Source organism: Eutrigla gurnardus (genome assembly GCF_963514095.1).
Source record: "Eutrigla gurnardus genome assembly, chromosome: 13".
NCBI lineage: Eukaryota > Metazoa > Chordata > Actinopteri > Perciformes > Triglidae > Eutrigla > Eutrigla gurnardus.
The window spans coordinates 21993711-22018418 of NC_139936.1; the positions used below are offsets into that span (position 1 = coordinate 21993711).

A 24708-nucleotide genomic window follows, 5' to 3' on the forward strand; every position below is an offset into this window, starting at 1 on the left:
CCAGTCCACATGTGTTTTGTGGACTTGGAGAAGGCATTCGACCGTGTCCCTCGTGGCATTCTGTGGGAGGTACTTCGGGAGTACGGGGTCGGGGGGCCCTCTGCTAAGGGCTGTTCGGTCCCTGTATGACCGGAGCAGGAGCTTGGTTCGCATTGCCGGCAGTAAGTCAGACCTGTTCCAGGTGCATGTTGGACTCCGGCAGGGCTGCCCTTTGTCACCGATTCTGTTCATTATTTTTATGGACAGGATTTCTAGGCGCAGCCGTGGGCTGGAGGGGATCTGGTTCGGGAGCCACTGGAGATCATCCCTGCTCTTTGCGGACGATGTGGTCTTGTTGGCTCCTTCGAGCCAGGACCTCCAGCATGTCCTGGGGCGGTTTGCAGCCGAGTGTGAAGCAGCCAGGATGAGGATTAGCACCTCCAAATCTGAGGCCATGGTTCTCAACCGGAAAAAGGTGGCTTGCTTCCTCCAGGTCGGGGGGGAGTTCCTGCCTCAAGTGGAGGAGTTTAATCTTGGGGTCTTGTTCACGAGTGAGGTAAGGATTGAACGTGAGATTGACAGGCGGATCGGTGCAGCGGCTGCAGTAATGCGGTCGATGTATCGGTCCGTCGTGGTGAAGAGAGAGCTGAGCCGAAAGGCGAAGCTCTCAATTTACCGGTCAATCTACGTTCCTACCCTCACCTATGGTCATGAACTTTGGGTCATGACCGAAAGAATAAGATCCCGGATACAAGCGGCCGAAATGAGCTTCCTCCGCAGGGTGGCGGGGCGCTCCCTTAGAGATAGGGTGAGGAGCTCCGTCACACGGGAGGAGCTCGGAGTAGAGGCGCTGCTCCTCCACATCGAGAGGAGCCAGTTGAGGTGGCTCGGGCATCTGTATCGGATGCCCCCTGGACGCCTCCCTCGGGAGGTGTTCCAGGCATGCCCCACCGGGAGGAGACCCCGAGGAAGACCCAGGACATGCTGGAGTGACTATGTCACCTGGCTGGCCTGGGAACGCCTTGGGGTCCTCCCGGAGGAGCTGGGGGAAGTGTCGGGGGAGAGGGAAGTCTGGACGTCCCTGCTCAGGCAGCTGCCCCCGCGACCCGGTCCCGGATAAGCGGAAGAAAATGGATGGATGGATGTTATCGATTATAGATTGTGTCTCAGGGTCCACTGGCTATCCTCATGACATAACATGGCATACATACTGGGGTAGGTCCCTTATCTAATGTGTCACGCAGTACAAAGGAGTTACGAGTCAGAGTTCAGTTTTGTTTTGTTAATGATTATTTTCTTGGATCACCTTTAAAAAAGGATCCTGTTACAGCAAGCTTTTGCCTTGACAAACAGGCACCATGAATCTAGGGCAGCGTCTCTACCGACTTGTGAGTCCCTTATCTAATGTATCCCGCAGTACAAAGAGGAGTTACAAGTCAGGGTTCAGCTTTGTTTCGTTAATTATTGTTTTTCTTGGAGCAGATTAATAAAAAGGATCCTATCACAGCAAGCTTTTGCCCTGACAAACAGGCACCATGAATCTGGGACAGCGTCTCTCCGTTTGTGTCCTGCTCGTACTTTGTGTGACTTCGAGCACAAACGGAGGGAACATTTTGGTTTGGTACACAGAAGGCAGCCACTGGATTAACATGAAGCCTGTGCTGGAGGCGCTGATCGACAGGGGACACCAGGTGACAGTTCTGGTCCCGAGCACATCCATGTTCATGAACAGCAATGAGCCTTCACGCTTTGGCTACGAACCCTTCAACGTCTCTGTCTCCCTGGACACCATAGAGAAGTTTTTTGAGGAGTTCCTTCACTTCTCCATGTATGAGATGGATCACGTGAGCTACTTGCAGATGTACATCAAATTCATAGATCTGATGAAGGTCGACCTGGAGTATTCTTTGAAGTATTTGGACGGCGTTGTGAAATCGGAATCAATCATGAAAAAGCTGAAGGAGGCAAAATATGACCTTCTCCTGGCTGATCCCATCTACCCCGGCAGTGACTTATTAGCAGAGATTTTAGACGTTCCCCTCGTCTTCTCGCTGCGCTTTTCCCTCGCCCATAACTGGGAGAGACATTGTGGTCAGCTCCCTGCTCCTCCTTCTTTTGTCCCCGGCGCTATGAGCAAACTCACCGACAAGATGGACTTCTCTGAGAGAGTGTGGAATTTTCTCTTCTACGCATTGCAGGACCTCGTGATTGATTACGTTTCATGGAAAAAACTCGATAAATATTACTCTGAAGTCAAAGGTGAGCTATAATTGGGTAACAACACAATTTTTAGGACCACAAACAATGATTATGAGATTATTGGCAATGCTTTTAAATTCAATCACATGTGTCAACACTAATTTTACATAAATAAAATATAAAAAAAGATGAGCAGCTATCATGAACTACTTTTGTTCTGTGACAGGAACACCCACCAGTGCCTGCGAGGTGATGGGTAGAGCCGATATCTGGTTGATACGCACCTACTGGGATTTTGAGTTCCCTCGTCCTTTCCTCCCAAACTTCAAATTTGTTGGTGGAATCCACTGCCGTCCTGCTAAACCTTTACCAGAAGTAAGGCTGTGTTCACTATCACAGGCCCAGAAATATATTACTACACCACCTCCACAGTGAAGAGAATAAGCTGTTTAAAGTAAAGAAAGAAAGTGCTGGTTGGTTTGTATTGAGATCATGTTATTCTTTCAGGGTATGGAGGAGTTTGTGCAGAGTTCTGGAGACGATGGCATTGTGGTCTTCACTTTGGGATCATTCATCACGAACATCACAACAGAGAAAGGAAACATGATAGCCTCAGCCCTCGCTCAGATCCCACAAAAGGTCAGAGGACAATCTGTGTGTGCAAAATTCATTTACAACCAAAATAAATTTGTTGTCTCTTTATAGTACACAAAAAAAAGATCAGGTCAGATCCCTGCATCTGATTGCATGCCATCACCATGCTATAGAACTGCAGTTGATGATCCCTAGCTCGACCACCCAAGAGAACGGCATACAGCGTTGGATGCTGCCGGTGGGGTAGAGGCTAATCGCCACTATCAGCTTGAGCCATGGCATTTTACTGAATAGATCGCGCAGCTAGCACAATTTTCCTGTTGCATATCTCTCATTCTTATTTGGTTTCAGGCCTAGTCCACACGTACATGGGTATTTTTGTAAACGCAGCCTTTTCTATGTATTTTTGGCCTTTTGTTCACATGCTAAACAATTGAGGTCACTTAAAATTTAGTTTTTGTACAACTCAGGGCAGAAGGAAGTTGTGGGTCTACATATTGGAGTTAGCTTGAATTGATTCATTTAATAAAACAGAAATGTATCTCTTTGTGAGATGAGCGAGTGATGGCAAAGATGCTTCTAAAACACTTCATGTACATGTGATGATTAAAAGGGTTGAAGGTCAGCAGCAACACGTGATCTGCAGCTATAGTTATAGTGATTTGGCATTTTTTTCCTGGTTGAATAAAGATAGTAGAACAGGGTGTAAGGCAAGGGCAAACCAACTAAAATGCTACAATATTAAAATTTAAAAACATTTGACAGGTAAAGAGATAGTACCAAATCACATTGGATAGAGAAGAATAGAAACAGAAGTTGATCATGAACCATTTTCCAATACAACATAACTAAAGTTTTGTTATAAAATACAACTACTTTTCATCTTTATTTTAGCATGTATCATTAAATGTACTACTATGGATAATACTATGAAAAGTAATTAGCACTGTGTCTAAATTTAAGTCATTTGCTGTTGTTTGTAGGTGCTGTGGAGATACAGTGGAGAAAAACCAGCAACTCTGGGTACCAACACCAGAATATACAACTGGATCCCTCAGAATGATCTACTGGGTAAATAATGTTTCATAAAAGCTACCGAACAAGCCTTTGACAGTAATCCTCATAGCTTTTACTTTGTAAAATGTAATAGGGTAGCCACCACATTTTAAATGATTTGACAGTACAAAATCTGTTTTTCTATTAAGTTTTCTTTGGCATGTCAATTCAGAGACTAGGTATTTTCCAACCATAATAATATACATAATTATAAGCTGATTTTTACCCAGTAAAAAAGTTAACTGTGCTATAGATTAAGATTTTTTCTTTGTAGTAAACCCTTAGTTAATTTACTACAAACACAACTGTAAATTTTACAATACTTGTGCCATTCAATGTTGGCAACTTTAAGAGAATTGCCTTTCCAAAGATGTAATTGTTATTTTTTCCTTCACCTACTTTGTGAAATGACCTAGCAGACCTTTCTATCTGCTTCCCTATCTAGCTCGCTACGCTTCATAACCCTGTCTGCTTTCCATCTTCCCTCGGATCAACAGATTTCTCAACTGATCATGTCCTCCAGGTCTACCACTTGTCTACTTGATCCACTTCCTACCACTTTGGTCAAGACCTGTTTCCCCACACTCTCCTCACTCATCACACAAATTGTTCACTCCTCCCTGTCAAATGGTATCGTGCCCTCCCTATTAAAAACTGCTTCAGTATTACCGATACTAAAGAAACCTGGCCTGGACCCGAATGAATTCAATGACTACCGTCCTATCTCAAACCTCCCATTCATCTCAAAAGTTCTCGAATGTACATAAGCCTGCCAACTTCAAGATCATCTATCAAGAAACAACCTCTTTGAGCCTTTCCAGTCTGGTTTCCGTCCCCATCATAACACAGAAACAGCTCTCACTCAAATAATTAACAACCTTCTTTTAGCAGCGGATTCTGGCCTACTCACCATCCTCATACTCCTAGACCTCAGTGCCGCCTTCGACACAATATCTCACACCATCCTCTTAGATTGTTTGGCCGGCACTGGGGTCTCTGGCACTGCCCTTCAGTGGTTTCATCCTTACCTGTCTGACCATTTGCAGTTTATCCAAGGAGAAACCCCCAGATCATCATCCTCACCACTCCTCCACGGTGTTCCACAAGGTTCTGTCCTTGGTTCCCTACTCTTTATCATCTACATCCTCCCCCTTGGCAATATCCTCTGTCATTTTGGTATCCATTTCCACTGTTATGCTGATGACACCCAAATCTACATCACCACCAAACCTGACACTTCATCAACACCTACTGCCCTTACCGACTGCCTGCAAACCATCACAAACTGGATGTCAAACAACAAGCTCAAACTCAATGGCAATAAAACTGAAATCCTACGCATCGGATCCAAATCATCACTCTCCAAATCCCACCCCCTCAGTATTCTCATCAACGGCTGTCTGGTCCCCACTTCAACTAAAGCTAAAAGTCTTGGTGTTATCTTGGACAGTACCCTCTCATTCACATCCCACATCAATAACATCTCACGCACAGCCTTTTTCAATCTCCGTAATATCTCCAGACTTTGCCCCTCCCTCACCCAGCACTCCACTGAAATCCTAATAAATGCTCTGGTCACATCCCGCCTGGATTGATGTAACTCCCTCCTCACCGGTCTACCACAGAAGCTCATCCACCATCTACAAACCATCCAAAACACTGCCGCCACAATCATCACCCGCACCAAGTCCTTGGATCATATTACACCTATCCTCATGCAACTTCACTGGCTCCCTGTCAAACAGATACATTACAAACTCCTTCTGCTAACATTCAAAGCTCTCCATAACCACGCCCCCCCATATCTCTCTAATATGCTACACCCTTATATCCCACCCCGTTCACTCCTTTCCTCATCTGCCACCCTGCTTTCCACTCCCTCATTCACTCACCTCAATGGGCGCTCAAGCTTTTACCTGTTCTGCACCTAGACTCTGGAACTCACTCCCACGACACACTCTGGACTCCATTGACACCTTCAAGTCCCACCTCAAAACACACCTTTTTAAATTGTCCTACTCCCTATAATTCTCTGTCCCCCATCCCATTTTGTCCTTATTTATCTAGAAACATTGTATTTGCCTTGTATGTGTATGTATATATGTGCTATTGTATGTATTTAATATGTTTCTGTTTTTTAATATGTAAGGTGACCTTGGGTGTTTGTAAGGCACCAACAAATAATAATAATAATAATAATAATAATAATATTAATATTATTATAACATTACTACTCCACAGCTAGTTGTTACGTGATGTGGAGGCCCGTGTGTATGATTTTTACTTTCCACAGTTTTTCAAAAATACGAATGGAATATGATGTAGCAAGGTTCCACAAGCCTTTGCCAATGTTCAGTGTATGTCTATAGTAATATCACCATACAGAAGTGAAAAGATGTGCTTTAAACGTCAGTCTTGACTGGAGAAATAATGTGCTTTTCATGATTTTTGGTATCAGGTCACCCCAAGACAAGAGCTTTCATCACCCATGGTGGCACAAATGGCATTTATGAGGCCATCTACCACGGCGTTCCCATGGTGGGCATCCCCATGTTCGCTGACCAGCCAGACAACATGGTCCATATTAAGGCCAAGGGAGCTGCAGTTACTGTAAAGTTGAATTTCATGACGACTGAGGACCTTAGAGATGCAATCAATGCTGTCATCAACGAGAAATCGTAAGTTCTATTACTTGGTCTGTTTTAGGGTATTAAAAAGAAATTAAACATGATTGCCTTTTTGGAGAGCTCACATTAATAATACAGAAGTGATTGAAGACACGCCATGAAGCAGCCAGGGTTGTATTGGCTTTTCTGTTGGACATTTGCTGGAGTTTAATTTAAGTTAAAATACATTCTTCTTAGAAATTTTTTGTGAAGTTAAGAATCTAAAGTTTAAAAATGAAAAGAACAGAGTGCATTAATTCACACTTTCACTCCTGTATGCTCACATTCGTAGGTACAAGGAGAATGCCATGTGGCTGTCCAGTATCCACCATGACAGACCAATGAGGCCTCTGGATGAGGCAGTATTCTGGATCGAGTTCACCATGAGAAACAAAGGGGCCAAGCACCTTAGGGTCCGGGCCCATGAGCTCACCTGGTACCAGTATCACAGCCTGGATGTCGTGGTATTCCTCCTCGCTGTCGTTCTGTTCCTCGTACTCCTCTTCATCAAGACCTGCAGTTTCTGCCTCCGGAGGTGCTTTGGCAGAAAAAGAAAGGCAAAGAGAAAGGCTGAGTAATTTACTGAATTGAAATTTAACTGATAAATTATGAAAGAAACAACAGTTCAGTTTAGTCTTCCTGCTCTAAACCATGTAATGTAAACACAATGACCTGGATTGTAATTTGTTGCTTTAGACCAGTAATTTTCAGTGTCCAGTAATATTGTGAGACTCCTAACAATGTACCATGTGTTTTTTATTTTTTTTTTAAAGTAAACTCACACTCACTTGTCTAAAAACCTGACATAACCACATCGTTAGTTATTTACATTTCAATATACATTGATGTGGACATTTGTGCATCACCAGTAATTACGTCAGTTGCAGACAGGTGTGCTCTAATTTGCATAACTGCACCTGATGCCAATTGGACATTAATTTAATATTTTGCTTAATCTTCATTGGATGGTGTAAGTTTGTAAAGAAAAACACACAGGCAGGAAATTCATTACGTGCCTTTATTTGGATAATTATGACACCTCACCCCTTCAGACCTTGACAAATATTTATGGACACAGGCTGTAAATTAAATGTTTAGCATACAGGAAATACTGTATTAACATAAATTAAGCTATGTAATCAAACAAAAAAAATCAGCAGCCCTCCCATGTCATGAGAACACAAATAGATGTGACATTCAAATCTGCATAATAGCAGATTCCTCATGTATGGCCAGTGTGGGGATTATCATATTTTATTTCCATCATTTTTTCAGTTTTCCATCTTCTTTGACTTTCCATAACATAAGCTCCATGCAGGCAGCAGCATCTTCTGCAGTGTCATGGCCACAGACTGGGAGAAACATTAACACAGCATATTTAAGCAAATCTATACATTGATAAAACATGCATTTGCTATAAATAAAATTACATCGTTGCATATACACCTTTGCTTTGGTAGTCTTTACATTTTTAGTGGGATTATGAACCATTTCTTTATTTGAATTTAGACCTAGTTTCTTATGTATGGTGGCGGTTGAATGCAATAGACATTCAAATAAAACCCAGACACTTATGAGGTGGCTGTAATGATCCATGAAGACCCACCACTCTCTTGGATGATCCTCCTGAGGTATTCAGCAGTGAGGTGGTTGAGGGTCAGCTTGTGAGGGAGTCCCAGACGGTGGGGAAAGACCACTGAAGTGTCTACCACCGTCCCATGGAGCAACTACAGAAAAGAGGACAAATCTGAAGCGCTCATTACTGAGGGTAGTCACTTTGGACAAATGAAAATTACAAATCGCAAAGAAATTGCAATCAAAGAAAAAAACAAAACAAAAAGGTGAGAAAAACTCTCAGCCAATAGCACAGCACAACGAAGAGGTGTGTGGCTTTCTAGTCCCTCTGCTAATACAGTAAGATGGCCACTCAAAATCCAACCAGTTGTGTATAAAAACCATACTATCTGATGAAAAAGTACCTTCAACTTTTAGACCTTATTCCAAACACTAACAAGCATTCATTTACCCCCAACAGTATGTCCTTACCTGTTCCAGCTTGTGGCAACACTTCCTCTTGGTCAATGCAGTTATGCATCTGGCACATGTCACAATTGACTCTTGTATGACATATTAGATAGAATTTATGTAGTATTATGCTGCTTTAAAAACTAACTTGCCCTACACCATTACCAGCTGAAAAAGCTGGTACTTTGCAACCTTTGACCCAGTTGTTGCAGTTTGTAATTGTGACTGTAAATTTAATTCAGAGAATGTACCTTTCCATGAAGGTATTTACAACAGTTTGTCAACACAGTGTACATTCAGGTTATTAATAATGCATCATAATCAGCCACCTAGAAAATGGTACCATTTCTCGAGGATTGCATCAACAAAAATGAATATATAAAGGTTTTGAAATGTGCTTCAATATAAAGCTATACAAAACATGCATCAAAATGATTAAGGCATTCAAGCATGAACTATGCACAAGGATACTCCTGAAATAACACCAAAGGCTAGGGATCCTGAAATCCTGGGTTTGTATAAAAATCACAGGTAAGCCAGGGTTGCAACCGATAGATTTTTGAGAGAACCCATGCCAACAATAATGTTGAAAGAATATATATATACACATTTAAAAAAAAAAAAAAAGACAGTAGTCACCTTCAGAGCACAGAGGTCTATTTCCAGGCCATGTCCAATCAGAATGGTGTCTGCGCTGATGAAGCTCAATAAGGTCTCCTGCACCTCTCTGAGGGAGGTGTGGTTACCCTTCACATCATCTTCACTGATGCCTGAAAACCTTGACAAGTAAAGTGTTATACACTGATGTTTGCAGTATCATTCCTTTCATTTTATCACCGCTTTAAGGCAAACTATAATTGGACAATATTTCTGTTGTATTGTAATGTCAATTTCAGTGGCTTTTAACTAACAGCAGGACTATTTGATTCTCATTTCAGAAAAAAAAATGTGCTTTAATATCCATTTTTGTTTCCTTATGAGTTTTGGGCTTTTACTGGGCTGGCGGGTGGGGTTTTGTTAGCATAGAACATGTCTGGTTGAAGGCATGGACCAATATGAAATGTTCATGCATCAAATAGCCATCATCAAAATATAAACTCTAAAAAAAAAAATAAAAAAAAGCACTTAAAATACTGGAATCCGTTTCCATAAAATGTGTATTGCGTCATAGATGAGACTTTTTTAGTGAAAATAAATAATCTTACATAAATATCATAAAGCATTAGTTCCATCTGCACAAATATAGGTTAAATAAATAACATTTGTATTTTTACACCCTGTATATCTAAATCCACACAATCTTTTATCATTCCATCCCTCTTTGGGTCTTCAGGGAAAAAAAGGATTGAAGGCTGTACTGGATGACGTTACCTGGTGTTATAATCAATGGCTTCATTATCAGGTCTGACAAAGGTGTCGTAGATGACTTGCAGACTAGCGTTGACCACAGTCACTCTGAACAGCTCCAGACCATGAATGGTATAACACTATGAGGACAAGAATTAATACAATATAAAGCTCAAGCTCAACATCAAACCATTTTTAAGAGTTTCTCTTCTCTTCCAAAACAAGGTGCTGACATAGTAACCCAGCAGAGACGGTTAACGTTCTATACATCTTGGGTGTATATCAAGTGTAATGGGAAAAGCTATACCTAGTGCTTTTGGAACAAATAAAGTGGATATGGTGTTGCATAATTTCGGTCAATTAACCGGTTATGTATAATAAAAAAAAAAGTTTAAAAGCTAACTTTTCTTATGTGTCACTCAGAATTTCTGATGTGAAAGATCCCTTTTCTAATTTGAATTCTAGAAACAACTTAGGGTTCAGTTGAGGTTTGGTGCTCAACATTGGGAAGAATTAAAAAAAGCTGATCACCATTTCACAATCCAAGGAGTAAACTCCAGGACAGCTGGTATCCGAGGGAGGTTTGGAGACAGTGGACACGAACCCATCCAGGCTGAGGGAATCATGGACATGCAACTGTAGATGACAACAAAATCAGATATTTATGCAACGAATATTTGGGGGTTTAAGCAGAGACTCGAGTTACGGAATAGTCTCTTACTTGTCCTCGTTTCTTACCTGAAACACCTGACAGCCAGGTGCTCCCATGACTCCCTCACAGCAGCTGTAGCGCGTCTCCACTCCACCAGGCACTGTAAACGGTTTAAGGATGTACACAATGATCCGATATTGTCAGCTGTAGAATAAACACGTTGAAACTTGGGGTGTTTTTAAAGCACCTTTTTTCGTAACTCCTTTCCCATAGTGGTAATTACACTCCTCCTTACGGATGTGTTTGCCCGTTTGGTTCACAGAGTAAGTAGCACCACATCGACAGCAGATCCTCTTGAGGGCTTTAACAAACAAAACAGAAACAGCTCATCAGTTAAATGCTGAGAATAGAAGCCCTCATTACAAGTAGAGCACAGGTGGAGTGTGCCCCCTAGTGATGAATAGGAGAATGGCATCAAATTGTCTTTTCAGAGAATATAGTTAGAGTACGTTGTCATCACTTACGATCTGCAGTGCCTTTCTTATCTTCAACAAAAAGAACAGCACAACCAGGTTTCTCTGGGTGCTGGACAGGATAGTTGCTCTCAACCAGTCTTTCCTCAGGCAAAATATAGTCCTTCAAACTCTCATAAAATGCCATATCATCTGCTGGGGGAAATTATTTTTAGAAAAATCACTGAGAAGCTGTCACAACACTTGAATAAAATAACATTAATTTCAATTAAAAAGTAACCTAATCCTCACCATTTCCTTTAAGCTTATTCAGGTTAAGTGAAATGTTGCCTTTGAATCTTTGGATGTTGACTTCCTTTTCATCTGCACCAGAAACATAAAGGGATTAAATATGCCCAAATGATACTTTATCACATTTCATGAAGTTTGGTACGAGTTGTCCTGAAATTCTCACCTTTAGTAGTAACTGCATTTTGGTTCTTTAGTCTCTTCAGTGCATTCACTGCAACACTCAGATATTTGAGTTTGTTCACACTGCGATTATACACAGCCCTCTCTTCAGCAAGCGCCTGTCAACATTAACAGGGACGTCAATAAATATCTAAGCTGTAGTTTGTCAGCGAGGATGACATTAAGTGGCACAAGATCACCTTTTCAAATGCATCATTAACATCGTCTGTTGTCTTGAGGAACTCCTCCGTAAACATGTTGACATAACGCTGTCGGATGTCACGGGGCACTTTGTCTTTGGCGGTGTCACACTGCTGCTTCAATTTCCGTTTAGTCGGCGCCGTCTAAAAAAATTAATTCATTTTTAATATTCAACAGACCAAACATGACTAATTCATAGCAGACGCAAATTTGGTTGAAGTCTTCTCACCTTAACGGTATGGACAGCAGACTGAGGGGTAGTGGAGGCAGCTGGACTTGAATGTGCCGATGCGAAGGCAGAGGCCAGTGAAGGCTTCCGTGCCGGTGCAGGAATGAGCACAGGTGCTGTTGTGCGGTATCTCTGCACAGAGGTAACTGCAGCCGGATGGTACATTTGTCTTACAGGGAAGACGCTTGTGTGCACTTGACTGATTGGGGTAAGCACTGAAGTAACTTGGCTGGAAGTGGACGTGACAGGCAGAGGGAAGGCGCCCTCTGGGAGGATCAAGTGCAAGTTGTTGTCCACTCCGATCACAGCAGTTCCCAAAGATATGTAGTTCATATAAGCTGTTGATTGAGACAAAAAGCACACACGTACGCTAATGTAATGTAATACAAAAGTAAAAAACATGAATCCAGTTAGACGTCAACTTCACAATTAGACAAAGGGCATTGTTTTCCCACGTTTTATTTTACATTTTTATTTAGACACTATATTATTTTGACATTTAAACTAATCTTTCTAAAATTAATCTAAACCCCTACAGAAAACAGATGCTTACCATTTTGCACAGGAACAGATTTCAGGTTTTCAGGAGTTTGATCGGAAGGAAAAGGTGCACTCTGGGTCTCTGGCTTCCTCTGACAGATGGAGGAAACAAAAGCCTGACCACCTTTAACTGAAGCCGTCAACATGGAGGCTCTCTGCTGTACCTGTTGGATCTTGGAGGTGATGGGGGGCTGGGAGACAAATCCTGACACCGGCGGCCCACGTAGGGGAACCAGCACCTGGGGCTGAGGTCTGCTCTTAGCCACAGGCTGCCAACGATGTACACACATTATATAAATGTATTTTACCCTCCTTTTTAAATCGTGAACATTTTTAGTTGAAAAAGCCTGCCCTGAAAAATAATGCTGTGTAAACAGAATTTTAAAGATTTCTACAGAATTGTGTAGCAAGTACCTCTGTATGTTTGGCAGCATGAGCCACCCTCTTCTTTCCCGTCAATGCTTGAGGTTTGATGTTTAACTTTGGCTCCTCCACATCCATTACTCCTACCTAAAAATGGGTGAATGTGGAAACTGGTAAAGGAAAAAGATCTCAACACTATAAGCATTAAGAGAAATGTCTCCATCTTGGATCTGGAGCGTCTTCTGCATACTTACAGACACATCACACTGCTCCTCAGTTCCCTTATCCTCATTTGCCTCCATGAAGATCCTGTAGCATTCTTCCATTGGGTCACTGTCAGACAGATCCATTTCAGAATAGTGGACCTCATCTTCATCAGAGCTGGAACTAATGACTATAACATCTCCTTTATCTTCCGTCACAAATGGCTCATCAATTGTGTCGGGTCTGTTTGCCAATTCCGATGGTAATGAATCTTGTCGGGCCGGACCTTGGCCACTGTCTGACGCTGCTTCTGCTGGCTCCAGGTAACTTTCAGGTGCAGCAGCTTTGCCCTGCCTCTGTCCTGACATTTCGCTTGAAGTTTTCTGGCTTTGTGGCAGCACTGACGCTACACATTTTGCGGAAGGCCACTGATTACCAGCCCTGTTCTGAGCAGGCTGTTCTGCTATCTGAACATACTTGGTGTGCTGTCTGCATGGTGAGTCCAAGTTAGCAACTGGCCCTTTATAAAAAAGTGAATTTGTAGGTGGAAAATGATGTGGCTGCAGGAGTTTCATTTTCTCAACTCTATGGGGCAGCTCACGCTGGGGCAACTCAATCTGAAACACGTTTTCTTCCTTTTTCACCATCAGATTGTTCCAGATGTGATCTCGCTGGTCTGTGTTGGCAGAAGGATTTTCAAGTTCAGGACTTTTCTTCACTACCGTTTCAGAAGCCTGAAAGAGGGTGATTTTCTGGCTCCCTCTTTGCTTGTCTTCTAAACAGCCAGATACATCAAAAACACTCCCATCAGCTAGTATATTTTCACAGTCTTTGCTCTCATAAATATTAAACAGACCTTGAGTGTTTTGAGCATCGAGGTTACGATGGACTCTACTTTCTTCAATTGTTGATGTCGTTTGAGATGTTCCCTTCCACGCCTCAGCATTTACAAGTAAAATAGGCACTTCCTTGACCTCCAATTCCTGCACTTTACCAGCAACAGAATCCACAGGTTTCTGAGCTCTTGCTGTCTTTTTGTCCGGTGAGGGAGGAATGTCAATAATCAGGTCACCGTCTTCATTAGAGTCATCAAGAGGCTCTGGAGATGACGAACGGGAAGGCGGAAACAAACATGAGACCGACTTCTGTCGGTTAGAAGGTACGACGTCTCTTCCTCTTTTCGAACCCTTTGACTCTTTACACGATGAGCTGCAAGACCGCAGGCCAGCAGAAAAGTTGGACAAAGGGTCATACTCCAAATCAGTCCTTGGTTTGGAGTTGTCAACCACGTACTTCCTTGGTCGGGAGTACGTTTTACCAAAATCTGTGCATGAAGACAGCCCATAAGGACCTCTGTCTACATTTTTACCTGCAGTGTCAGAACCAGAGAATTTAGGAGCGGTGTGCATGCTGTCTGCCAGTATGGTATGGTAGCGTGACAGTCGCCTTTCTTCCTGCTCCACCTCGTGCCTTACACTTTCAATCTCCTTGTTGATCCGCTCCAGCTCGTGGAGGGAGTCATCTTTGGGCTCGTCATTCACTCCATAGACATTTTGCTCTCCTGTACAAGAGGAATAGGAAATAGTCTTTTTTAGTGATATGGTGGTGCAAAAATAAAGAATGAGACTGGGTTAAGTACATTTAAAAAATATATTTAGTAACTTTTTTTAGAATACCCATCTGAATTAAGAATGTCCCGTGCTTTAATATCTGAAAACCAGCTAAGATGCCAATTGTCCCACAAACAGGCTTCATTTTATCATTACATAACTTATATTATTTAATTACAGGGATTCTCAGAAAGTGTGATAGCATTTAGTTGTATCTATTTTTCTAAAACTCATTTGAGTGCCAATAAAATGCGAGGCAGTCAAGAGTATTAGTAAGGTACACACGTTTTATAAATTATTCAAACCACTTTACCGTTACTGTGTATGTGGAATTTAACACTTAACAGGCGAGGACAACAAGCTAACGCACACCTGATATTGATGCTAACGCTAGCTAACGTTCGGATCCCCCTGAACACTGACCTGCAGAGTCACCTCCCGGTGATTTAGACGAGTCACCAAGCACATTCGGCTTTTCTGTGGCATGTTTGTACAAACAGTGAGGCCGCTCACAAAACCCGCGTTTGGAAACAGGACAGTTAATAGCAGCAAAGAGACCAGACGAGGGAAACATCTGCGAAAAAAACGCGAAAACTGTTTTGCTGACAAATTAACCTCCGTGCAACAGGTGTTGGCTCCCACTGAAATAGAGTCATCATGTCATCAGCCTCGCTTATATAGGCTCTGCTTACGTCACGAGACATTACAACCGTTACATTTAATACGAAATTCCAATTCAAACACTGTATATTTTCTGGAAAGAAAAATGTAATTCCCAAATAAATATATTTCTAAACATTGAAACTTTTATTGCAGTTGTCGGTGTCGCCTTAATCCCTCCGCGCCGGCAGATGGCGCTGCTGTCCAAAACTGAACACACAAAGTAGAGAGAGTGTTTGGCTCACGTATCCGACCGAAATCACAACAAAAAGTGCTCTTACCTGGGATATTCAAATCTGCGAAACACATACATTTTGCATTGATTGAGATGGAAAGCAGCGAGGATGATATTGAAGAGGATGAACGCGAGTGGAAGAACAGTTTCGTGGATTTAGTCCCAGTCAGCCCCGCTGCTGCTTCCGGTAACGTTATAATATGACTACTGGGAGGCTGAGGCTAACTATGTCGTTTATTTTGCCTTTCGTCCGGCCTTTGACTCACAAAGAGAACGGCGTCTAACACCTATCTATACGTGTCGGGTGGTTATTATGTGGATGTATAATCTGTCGTTTCAGGTCCAAGCTCCAATAAGACTCCAGGGCCAACACCTGTACACAGAGTCATTCTGCATTTTGACTTGGATTGCTTCTATGCTCAGGTGGAAATGATCAGAAACCCTGCACTGAGAGAAGTCCCTTTAGGTGAACTGATTTACTAAAAAGAAAAAAAAGACATCTTCAAGGAATACTTGTGGTTAAATAATATCTCTCATATCATCAGGTATTCAGCAGAAATACATCATAGTCACCTGTAACTATGTGGCAAGAGATCAGGGTGTCACCAAGCTGATGTCTGTGAAGGATGCCAAGGAGAAATGTCCCCAACTAGTGCTGGTTAAAGGAGAAGACCTGAAACACTACAGAGAAATGTCCTACAAACTGACAGGTTGGCAGAAAAGTGTTAAAAGTTTTTAGAAAATGATTCAGGATATAGTATTTAGAGTAGAATTCACCCCAAAACACACTCAGGAAACAGATGTTGCCATAAATCTAAAATTAACACAAAACAAAAAAAAATAAAGAACTAGAGATTCTGTTCAGCCACTTACACTACCCTCTAAATATTTTTTTCAGTGAGGGGCACAAGTTTGTTTGTTTTTTAAATCTCTCACACATTCTTCCCTCATTTATGCATATTATAGCCCACGGATTAGTGCATCAAGTCTACGCTGTTCTCATGGTTGTTCAAATTGAATTTCGGAGAAGACTTTTTAGCGTACTTTCCCAAATTAAGTAGTTTATTTCAGAGCATTTCTTTACCCTTTCTTGTCCTCCGTCCAGAGCTGCTGATGTCACACTGTCCACTGGTAGAAAGACTTGGATTTGATGAAAACTTCCTGGACATCACAGAGATGGTAGAAAGAAGGCTAGCTCCGACTACGGAGTTGAACAACTTTTCATTTAAAGGACACGTGTACAACCGTAAGTCACATACATCTTTGTACATCTGGCTCATTGAAACCAGGAAAGGAGTAGTGAAACAAAACCAAGACGCTTGTCAAATATTTGCATTGCACTCTCAGATTCTCACTGCATGAAATGTTAACTTTTGTATTCTTTTGTAGAATGTGAGGTTTTCAGAGCCACAGATTAATTTCTGTTTTAAATGTCCTGCTCAGGTGCAGATGTTAAAGCCAGTGATCACCCAAGGTTGGCTTTAGGTTCACACATCGCAGCAGAGCTGAGAGAAGCCATCCACACCAAACTGGGTCTGACCAGCTGCGCTGGCATCGCCACAAACAAACTACTGGCCAAACTGGTGGCAGGAACCTTTAAACCCAATCAGCAAACCACCCTGTTGCCGGGGAACATCAGTGACATCATCGGCTGTCTGAGCAGTGTCCGCAAAATACCAGGTATATGTGATCTTTGTAGTCTTTAACAATAATATGCAATAGTCAGTATTGGTTGAATCTTTTTAAATTCCCAGCTCATTCATGTATTTGTGGCCCATGTGACTCATATCAAGTATCCCTGATGATACATTGTTAGGGGTTGGTCACCAAACTGCGAAGAGACTTCAAGCCCTGGGATTGGTCAGCGTGAAAGACCTTCAGCTCTTCCCATTGAACGACTTAGAGACTGAGTTTGGAGGTCCCACGGCTCAGCGCTTGAAGGATCTGGCCCTTGGTGTTGATGACTCACCTGTCACCCCCACTGGGGCACCTCAGGTATGCTGCTGACTCACTGCTACAGGTCTGCACTCTCATATACACTACACATATTATTGTTATTTTGAGTCATCAGAGTTAGGTGTGTGTGTGTGTGTGTGTGTGTGTGTGTGTGTGTGTGTGTGTGTGTGTGTGTGTGTGTGTGTGTGTGTGTGTGTGTGTGTGTGTGTGTGTGTGTGTGTGTGTGTGTGTGTGTGTGTGTGTGTGTGTGTGTGTGTGTGTGTGTGTGTGTGTGTGTGTGTGTGTGTGTGTGTGTGTGTGTGTGTGTGTGTGGGGTTATTTGATGTTTTTACTTACTTAGTTAATTTGCATCCTCTTCATGTTTCAGTCTCTCAGTGAAGAAGACTCCTTCAAGAAAATAGCATCAACCAAAGAGGTTTTGGAACAGATTCAAGGACTTCTGAGCAGTCTGGTAGAGAGGTGAGATCCTTGTAAAGAGTGATCTTTTCTCCTCGAGCTACTGAATCCAACCTGGTGTCATCTGTTGAACACTAGGATGCACATAGATGGCAGGCAGCCTCAAACCTTCCGGCTGACCATCCGTAGATACTCGGCAACCAACAAGTGGTTCAGTCGGGAGAGCCGGCAGTGTTCGATCCCCAACCACATAGGACAGAAGATCCCCTCTGGTGAGCTCATGCACCAGGAAGGACATTGTGACATCACACCTGCAAGAGCTCAGGATGGCACACATAGACACGTTATCAGGGTTTCTAAAAAAAAAGTGTATTTAGCCTTTAGCAATGAAGGCCATTAATGTCTTTCTGTAATGTTTTCTGTAGACAGCCGTGATGATGTTGTGGTCCAGCTGCTCCCATTGGCCATGAAGCTCTTCCACAAGATGGTGCACAGCAGCGCCGCCTTCCACCTCACCCTCATCAACGTTTGCTTCAGCAACCTGCAGACCAGGGGAGCTGCCATCGGCACAAAGGGCTCCATAACGTCTTTCTTCACACACAGCACGTCTCCCAGAAAAACACAAATCTGCTCACCACAAAGCCAGGTAGCGCCGGTACAATGAGACTTATCATTCCACGCTGTGCTGTTGCATGATGCTGCCAGGATTTTCTCTTGCTAAAAATAGTTTGTTGCTACTCTGAATATCCTGAAGTCATTTTGTGCTCATCCTCTTTTATTCTCCAATAGGTTGCTTCCTCTCAGAGTGGGGATCGTCACTGCTTGGATCCTCAGTTCACCACAAAGAGAGTGATGACTCAGCATACATATCCTCAAAAGACGGTAACCACAGAAAGCCCTGGCAGCTCTGACGCAGCATGGCATGGGTTTAAATGGTCACAGCGGGCTGACGTTGCCGTAGAAGACCCTCTGCTTCAGAAAGGATCCTGCAGCACAGTGAGGTCAGACCCAGATATCACGGTGACGCATCCATTGCCCCTGGATGTTGACCCAGAGGTGTTCAGGCTTCTCCCTGAGGAAATCCAGAAGGAGCTGCTATCTCCTGCCTCCACAAACTCTCTCCCCGGCCTTTCAACAAGCTCATCTGCAGTCATTAATGTCTCCCACATAACAAAAAAGAAACCTCCACAGTCATTGACTGACTTAAGAAATATTAAAGACATGAAAGAGGCTATAGAGAAATTGGATCCACCTAACAAGCTGACCACCGTGAATCACCGGAGGCCTGAGGACACAAGGACCTTTCCAGGAGAAGACGTCATGGATGAAGGAAGACCGTCATGCCTTCAGTGTTCTGACTGTGAGTTCCCAGGAAATGTGGACCCTAAGGTGTTTTCTGAACTTCCTCTGGACATTCAGAGGGAGTTGATGTTGGGATGGAAGCAACAGAAGCCGGTCCAGAAGGCGCCCTCCTCCAGGAAACGAGGGAGAAGCTTGAGGACCAAAGACCAAAAGGCTGGCAGAAAAGACAGTCAGACAAACAATCTGTTAAAGTATTTCAAACCCAGTTAAAGAGGGACAAGTTATTTATTTTTGTGACAGGACAAACGCTTTTGTTATGTTAATCCTCTTCATGAAAAACCTTTATATGTATTTATATACATACACACACACAGGGAGTAAGAAACATGTAGCTGTTTAGCAAAAACTTTTGGGTGATATTGCTGCAAATCAAAATTCAATTCAAAATACAGCAAATTGATTACTATTGATTTTGATCAAGATCAAAGTCTTGATGAGTTGCCCGAGGTGGTATTCATTATGTTTTTGGGAAGGTGTTTCTCTTTTTTTGGTCTAACCCTGTATGTCAGTGCTAATGTGCACATTTTTTCTGTTTTAGAAATAAGAATATATTGTTCAAAAAACGTAATATTGATTTCAAAACATCTACAAGCTGCTTGATTCTTCTGTGTCTGGAGTGTAATGTGTGAAATCTCCTTTAATCGTAAGTGACCTTGTTATGTTAACATTTGTAAACATGGATAAAGGTTAATTTTCAAATTTTAAGGGGAATTAAATTTAGTGTTTAGCTTCAGGTTATTATTTTAATGTTGTTTTTGTGTCGTTTGGAGAAGCAGGATTACTTTGCTTAGCTTCTAGAAGTTGGGCCTCATTCCTTGGTTGGACGGTTTCCACTGAAATCCACAGAGGTTCGCATTATTCGTTGACAACCAGTTTTTAACCTCATGTGAAATACCAGAAAACACAAGCTCTGTAAGCACAGGCCCACTTGGTTGTCGCTGGCCTGAAACTCCTCCCTGGATCACATGTGTGGGGAAAAAGGTTCAGGATGTGTAATCACATCATGATAGTGATTCTTTTATTCAACCAGGACAAGTAGAGTGGCATCTGAATGGATTGTACTTCCTGCAGATAGATAAGGTATGTTCCTTCTTCTTTGTCATCTTAAGGGAGCTGCGGATCTCAGTGGGGTTGTGATGAAATCACTCAGTGTTTGATAGTGTTGTGTAAACGGAGATTGCTGCAGGTTAGAGGGTTGATTACTCGGCATCTCTTCACTCTGCTGATTGCAAAGAATACAATACCATTAATCATGCACATGGGAAATGACTCCAGATTTCATGGTAGCATCCTATGTCCTGTCACTGCTGTCGCAATGAAAATCGAGTTGACCATAGATATTTCTGGAATGCAGCCTAGAGCTTATAAGATACTAAAGAAAAATAAATGGCATTCTCCAGGATTGTTGTGAAGAGACTGCTCAACCATCTGTTGCGTAAGCAAATGGCATTTTCAATGCTGCCTTTTATATCGGCCTCCCTGACCTGCAAGTGGAACCGAAGCATTGCCGAGGCGTCATGCAGTGTTGAGCTGTCTGCCCGTAGCCCTTTGAGCCAATAAAAGGAGTTCTGTCTGCCAAACAGGCCTGTGTTTTTCACTCTTGAACGTCTGAGAAAACTGGCGAGACATTTAGCCGCTCATGTGGAAGCCAGCTCAAGTCATGTGTTCGACCCTCTCTGATCAGAGCCTAATGAGTGGGGAGTTGTGACGTCCTGCTAAGCTTGTGTGATGGTCCTGCACCCTCAGACTGAAAACTGCAGCTTAGGTGGAACCATTTCTGCTTCTGTTTGCCAGTTTATTCCCACATTAAGTGTCTGAAAGTCCCACGGTTGATGACTTATCAAGTGAGCACTGCATTGTACTGTGAGTTCAACTCTGTGGCAGGTTGAGCACTCAGCTGCACTATGGCTGACTGGGACTATGACTATCTGATCAAGCTGCTGGCACTCGGGGACTCCGGAGTAGGAAAGACCACCTTCCTCTACAGGTACACCGACAACAAGTTCAACCGCAAGTTCACAACCACAGTGGGCATCGACTTCAGGGAAAAGAGAGTGGTGAGTGGTGCTTGGTATTTAATGTGTTCGGGATGATTCTCGGGTTTAAATGGAACTCAGCTGAGAGGTTTTGTTCTGTGGTTTGGCAAAGATTTACTCAGGGAAAGATGCAGATGGGACGACTCGGAAGAACTTCAATGTCCACCTTCAGCTTTGGGACACAGCGGGACAAGAGAGGTACATTTAACCTTGATGTTCACAAGATATTTTAGACATGTTCAATTATAGCCAACAATTTCTGGCTTTTGCGACTCCAAGCGGTCGTCAGAATGAAAAATGCTATAATCACAAAACAAGAGTCTACGCCACGGCTTGAGGCTGGACTTTGGACTAAATGCTCACATTTATATAAATAATGAAATAATTATAAAAAATTAAATACAAAAACTGTCATTCAATTTGCTGTTATTTTGTCATAAAAGTTTTGGACCTGGTGGCGGCACTACAGGAAGCATTAAAGGATGCTCATTTTTAGGTTCATATTTTGTAGAACAAAATAAACATAAAAATATTTTTTCCCCTCATACTGCCTGCCTGTATGAAACTAATGACCCTCTGTCTGAAATGCTCCCTTTAAGCGTCTGTCAAGCCCAATCTGATCTGGTTGGTCACCAAAGTATTTACAGTTCAGAGAACATCATCATCATCATCGTCGTCATCATCATCGGTGCACGCAGGTTTTGGTTGCGTGGTAACAGCAGGAGTGACAGGAGGGCAGCCTCCAAAGCATCGTGGATAAAAGTGAAATGCCCCTTTACTGTAAAACAAATCTGCTTTCAGGTTCCGCAGCCTCACCACAGCTTTCTTCAGAGACGCCATGGGCTTCCTGCTGATGTTTGACTTGACCAATCAGCAAAGTTTCCTCAACGTCAGGAACTGGATGAGTATGTGTCATCTCAGCAGCACTGCTTCAGATCAATACTCATAGATCAATGTTGAGAGAGAGACAGTTGACTGGCAGAGTTCAAAGTTTGCTTGTGCGTGTCTGTTTGCATGGCATGGGTTTGAAATGAGGTCCTCTGTGTCGGTTCAGGTCAGCTCCAGGCCAACGCGTACTGTGACAGTCCAGACATCGTGTTGGTGGGCACCAAGGCAGATCTACGGGATCTGAGGGATGTTCATGCCGGACAGGCCAGAGATCTGGCAGACAGATACGGGTGAGGCATCGCATGCAGCACTGTGTGACATATCATCAGGTTGCTCCCGATGTGTCATGACAAAACATTTTTCTTTGCGTCACTCTCAGTGTTGGAAGATAGGAATCAAATTCAGCACAGAGGTAGACACCGTGTGCAGGAGTTTTCATGTTTTTATTCAAAAATCTATCCTCACACATCCTAGAACAGTTACTGGTGCAGAAAATACTTTCTTAATTGAGTTAGAATTCAAAATTGTTTATTGTTTCTATATTGTTATTGGTGTTATTGTTAAAATTATATCATAATAATAATCAACATTAACTTTGTCAGATATTAGTAACTTAAATGTAGATGTGTCTCATATCCATCCTTAAAAAACGTCCATCAATGTGAGTGTAGATTTGCAACAATGAGTCACTTCATTGATCGACAATTATTTTAATACTAACAATACTTAATTATTATTATTGATGTTTTTATTGTTATTTTTATTATTAAAACAAGAATTGAAATATTAACAACTGCCAACTGTTTTGATAGTTGCTTAATTCGTTTAAGTTGTTATATAAACACAAATGCCCCTAAGCTCCTCAAATAAAAATATTTTTGCAGATTTACTTTATTCTTTATTTAACTAAATATCATTGGGACGGTTGTATTAAATTGAACTGGATTAATCCATGGAAATAATTACCAGTTTCATCCCATTCATGGGAGCGCTTCCCTTTTGTTTATGTTGATCACATTGTGCCTTCATTCGTCTGATTTTGTCTCTTTGTTTAATGTAATACAACTATATTCAGGTGTGATTGTAACTTAAGTCATATTGCTTGAGTGCCATACTCTCATTCAGTACAGGATGTTTTTATTTGAATATTGTGATGACCAAGGACTTACTCCAGTAGGTTTACTTGGATGCTACTTTGCCTCAAACACTTGACGGTGCTAGTGAGCTGTTTCCCACCCTCCTCCTCTTCCTCCTGGAGGTTTCTTAATTGATTCAGCACAGTGGCTTCCGAACTGTGGCCAAGGGGTCACAAGATGAGTGTTGGGGCTCATGAGATTGAAAAGAACAGAATACACTTCACAGAGTCATGGTTACCGTTTTAGAGTTTTTGCTAGTTTCTTTTTTTCCAACCAAATATTGTCGCACCTCTTCAGGCCTGTAAAATAAAAATAACTTTGTGTTTGAATTACTCAGGGCTAATAGACATTTACCCTCCTATGCTTTCTTAATGAGGTCTTTGTATTTGGTTTTCCAATAGATAGGTAGATTCTATTGATTCTATCCTGGCTGTGCCGTTGCCTCAGTCTTCCTATAAAATGAGATACATTTCTTCCACCATCTCACCTGGTTTTATGTTGCGTCTCCTTTTGTCACACTAAGGGCTTAAAGTAGAAAAAAGGCAGTGAGCGTCGATGTAGCAGCAATAAACCCCTCTCTCCATTCTCATCAGCATCCCGTACTTCGAGACGAGTGCGATGACGGGTGTCGATGTGAACCTGGCTGTGACCACCCTGTTGGAGCTGGTGATGAAGAGGATGGAGCAGAGCACCCGAGGGGGCCACAGCACCGAAGTCAACGGCAGCCACGTCCCCAGCCAGGAAGTGGAGGCTCCCGTCAGGAGGAGGTGTGCCTGCTGATGTTACTGCCAGCAGCCACTAGTTTCACATTTCCACCAAATGACACCAAATTGTCTTTAAATGCTGCTGTTTTGCGGAGCCTGACCAGGGTGCCTGCCAGGTGAGAAGATCATTTGAGATTGTATAATCAACTAAAATATTATCTTCACTTGAGAGAATTCCTCTCTTTGACATCTGCTGTCTGTAATGTTATTTTTTGTCACAGCATATGCATTGTGGGAAGTGAGACAGAGGAGGGAGAGTATACAACTTTAAACATTGTACATAGTAAATGAATATAGGTATTCTTGTAAAAACTGTCGTTGTAAACACATCAAGTAACATCAGGAAATTCAGAGAGAATTAGCAGAGAGAAAATACTGTTTTTATTTGACACATTGAGGCATTGATGGAAGGAATATGCAGGCACATAACGTATATTTATCATGGAGTATAATCAAAAAACATTTAAGACATGGTTACATTTCTTATATGAATGATCGCTTTAGTTAGAACAACCAAGATAGCCACTTACATGATGTATGACTTTTATACGACGTGTACATAAGCAGCCAAGCTTTTTAATGCATTATGGAAGAAAGTTGCCATGCAGATCAAACACAAGTACAAGAATGTTAAAGGGTTGTTGGAACAAATCCTGTATAGTGCAGTTTGGAATAAAAAGACATTTT

The 24708-nt window shown here is 42.3% G+C and overlaps 4 protein-coding genes across 7 annotated transcripts; 3 read left to right on the top strand and 1 right to left on the bottom strand.

The window, feature by feature from the left end:
- The first annotated feature begins 1502 nt into the window (after positions 1–1502).
- On the top strand, positions 1503–8084 carry LOC311022780 (UDP-glucuronosyltransferase 2A1-like). The gene is made up of 6 exons (XM_084024330.1): positions 1503–2238; positions 2405–2553; positions 2686–2817; positions 3756–3843; positions 6287–6506; positions 6787–8084. Exons 1-6 carry the CDS (start codon positions 1515–1517, stop codon positions 7070–7072), a joined length of 1599 nt encoding a protein of 532 aa, XP_083880456.1. The 5' UTR covers positions 1503–1514; the 3' UTR covers positions 7073–8084.
- LOC311022774 (RNA exonuclease 1 homolog) lies at positions 7268–16690 on the bottom strand. Of its 3 annotated transcripts, XM_084024320.1 has the most exons (18): positions 16568–16690; positions 15012–15162; positions 14348–14539; positions 13029–14077; positions 12826–12921; positions 12425–12680; positions 11872–12209; positions 11642–11785; positions 11446–11560; positions 11283–11354; positions 11043–11186; positions 10766–10879; positions 10605–10678; positions 10398–10502; positions 9891–10006; positions 9159–9297; positions 8101–8221; positions 7268–7846 (listed from the first exon to the last, which is right to left on the bottom strand). In XM_084024320.1, the coding sequence occupies exons 2-18, from the start codon at positions 15160–15162 to the stop codon at positions 7758–7760; spliced, it is 3315 nt and encodes a 1104-aa protein (XP_083880446.1). In that variant the 5' UTR covers positions 16568–16690; the 3' UTR covers positions 7268–7757. The 3 variants fall into 3 exon arrangements, with proteins under 3 accessions (XP_083880446.1, XP_083880445.1, XP_083880444.1); XM_084024319.1 differs by having other exon boundaries at positions 11043–11183; positions 13029–14539; XM_084024318.1 differs by having other exon boundaries at positions 13029–14539.
- On the top strand, positions 15461–19913 carry poli (polymerase (DNA directed) iota). 2 transcript variants are annotated; one of them, XR_014598143.1, is made up of 11 exons: positions 15461–15670; positions 15824–15949; positions 16029–16193; positions 16589–16729; positions 16927–17163; positions 17300–17478; positions 17807–17898; positions 17974–18107; positions 18261–18481; positions 18625–19852; positions 19884–19913. XR_014598143.1 is itself a non-coding variant. In XM_084024325.1 (10 exons), the coding sequence occupies exons 1-10, from the start codon at positions 15577–15579 to the stop codon at positions 19405–19407; spliced, it is 2172 nt and encodes a 723-aa protein (XP_083880451.1). In that variant the 5' UTR covers positions 15461–15576; the 3' UTR covers positions 19408–19913. The 2 variants fall into 2 exon arrangements, 1 of the variants encoding a protein (XP_083880451.1); XM_084024325.1 differs by having other exon boundaries at positions 18625–19913.
- A 1168-nt stretch (positions 19914–21081) lies between these two features.
- On the top strand, positions 21082–24175 carry LOC311022788 (ras-related protein Rab-27B-like). Its single transcript, XM_084024339.1, has 5 exons — positions 21082–21254; positions 21346–21431; positions 22035–22138; positions 22288–22411; positions 23851–24175. Exons 1-5 carry the CDS (start codon positions 21102–21104, stop codon positions 24035–24037), a joined length of 654 nt encoding a protein of 217 aa, XP_083880465.1. The 5' UTR covers positions 21082–21101; the 3' UTR covers positions 24038–24175.
- Positions 24176–24708: the final 533 nt, after the last annotated feature.

Excerpts from the sequence above, each read along its gene's own strand:
- LOC311022788 (XM_084024339.1), top strand. The coding sequence starts at position 21,102 with ATGGCTGACTGGGACTATGACTATCTGATCAAGCTGCTGGCACTCGGG. Across the intron at positions 21,432-22,034 it reads GACACAGCGGGACAAGAGAG|GTTCCGCAGCCTCACCACAG; the intron begins GTACATTTAACC and ends ATCTGCTTTCAG. Across the intron at positions 22,139-22,287 it reads CAACGTCAGGAACTGGATGA|GTCAGCTCCAGGCCAACGCG; the intron begins GTATGTGTCATC and ends GTGTCGGTTCAG.
- poli (XM_084024325.1), top strand. The coding sequence starts at position 15,577 with ATGGAAAGCAGCGAGGATGATATTGAAGAGGATGAACGCGAGTGGAAG. Across the intron at positions 17,479-17,806 it reads CCCCCACTGGGGCACCTCAG|TCTCTCAGTGAAGAAGACTC; the intron begins GTATGCTGCTGA and ends TTCATGTTTCAG. Across the intron at positions 17,899-17,973 it reads CTGAGCAGTCTGGTAGAGAG|GATGCACATAGATGGCAGGC; the intron begins GTGAGATCCTTG and ends GTTGAACACTAG.
- LOC311022774 (XM_084024318.1), bottom strand. The coding sequence starts at position 15,162 with ATGTTTCCCTCGTCTGGTCTCTTTGCTGCTATTAACTGTCCTGTTTCC. Across the intron at positions 11,355-11,445 it reads AAATGCAGTTACTACTAAAG|ATGAAAAGGAAGTCAACATC; the intron begins GTGAGAATTTCA and ends TTTCTGGTGCAG. Across the intron at positions 10,503-10,604 it reads CTGGCTGTCAGGTGTTTCAG|TTGCATGTCCATGATTCCCT; the intron begins GTAAGAAACGAG and ends TGTCATCTACAG.
- LOC311022780 (XM_084024330.1), top strand. The coding sequence starts at position 1,515 with ATGAATCTGGGACAGCGTCTCTCCGTTTGTGTCCTGCTCGTACTTTGT. Across the intron at positions 2,554-2,685 it reads CTGCTAAACCTTTACCAGAA|GGTATGGAGGAGTTTGTGCA; the intron begins GTAAGGCTGTGT and ends TTATTCTTTCAG. Across the intron at positions 3,844-6,286 it reads CCCTCAGAATGATCTACTGG|GTCACCCCAAGACAAGAGCT; the intron begins GTAAATAATGTT and ends TTTTGGTATCAG.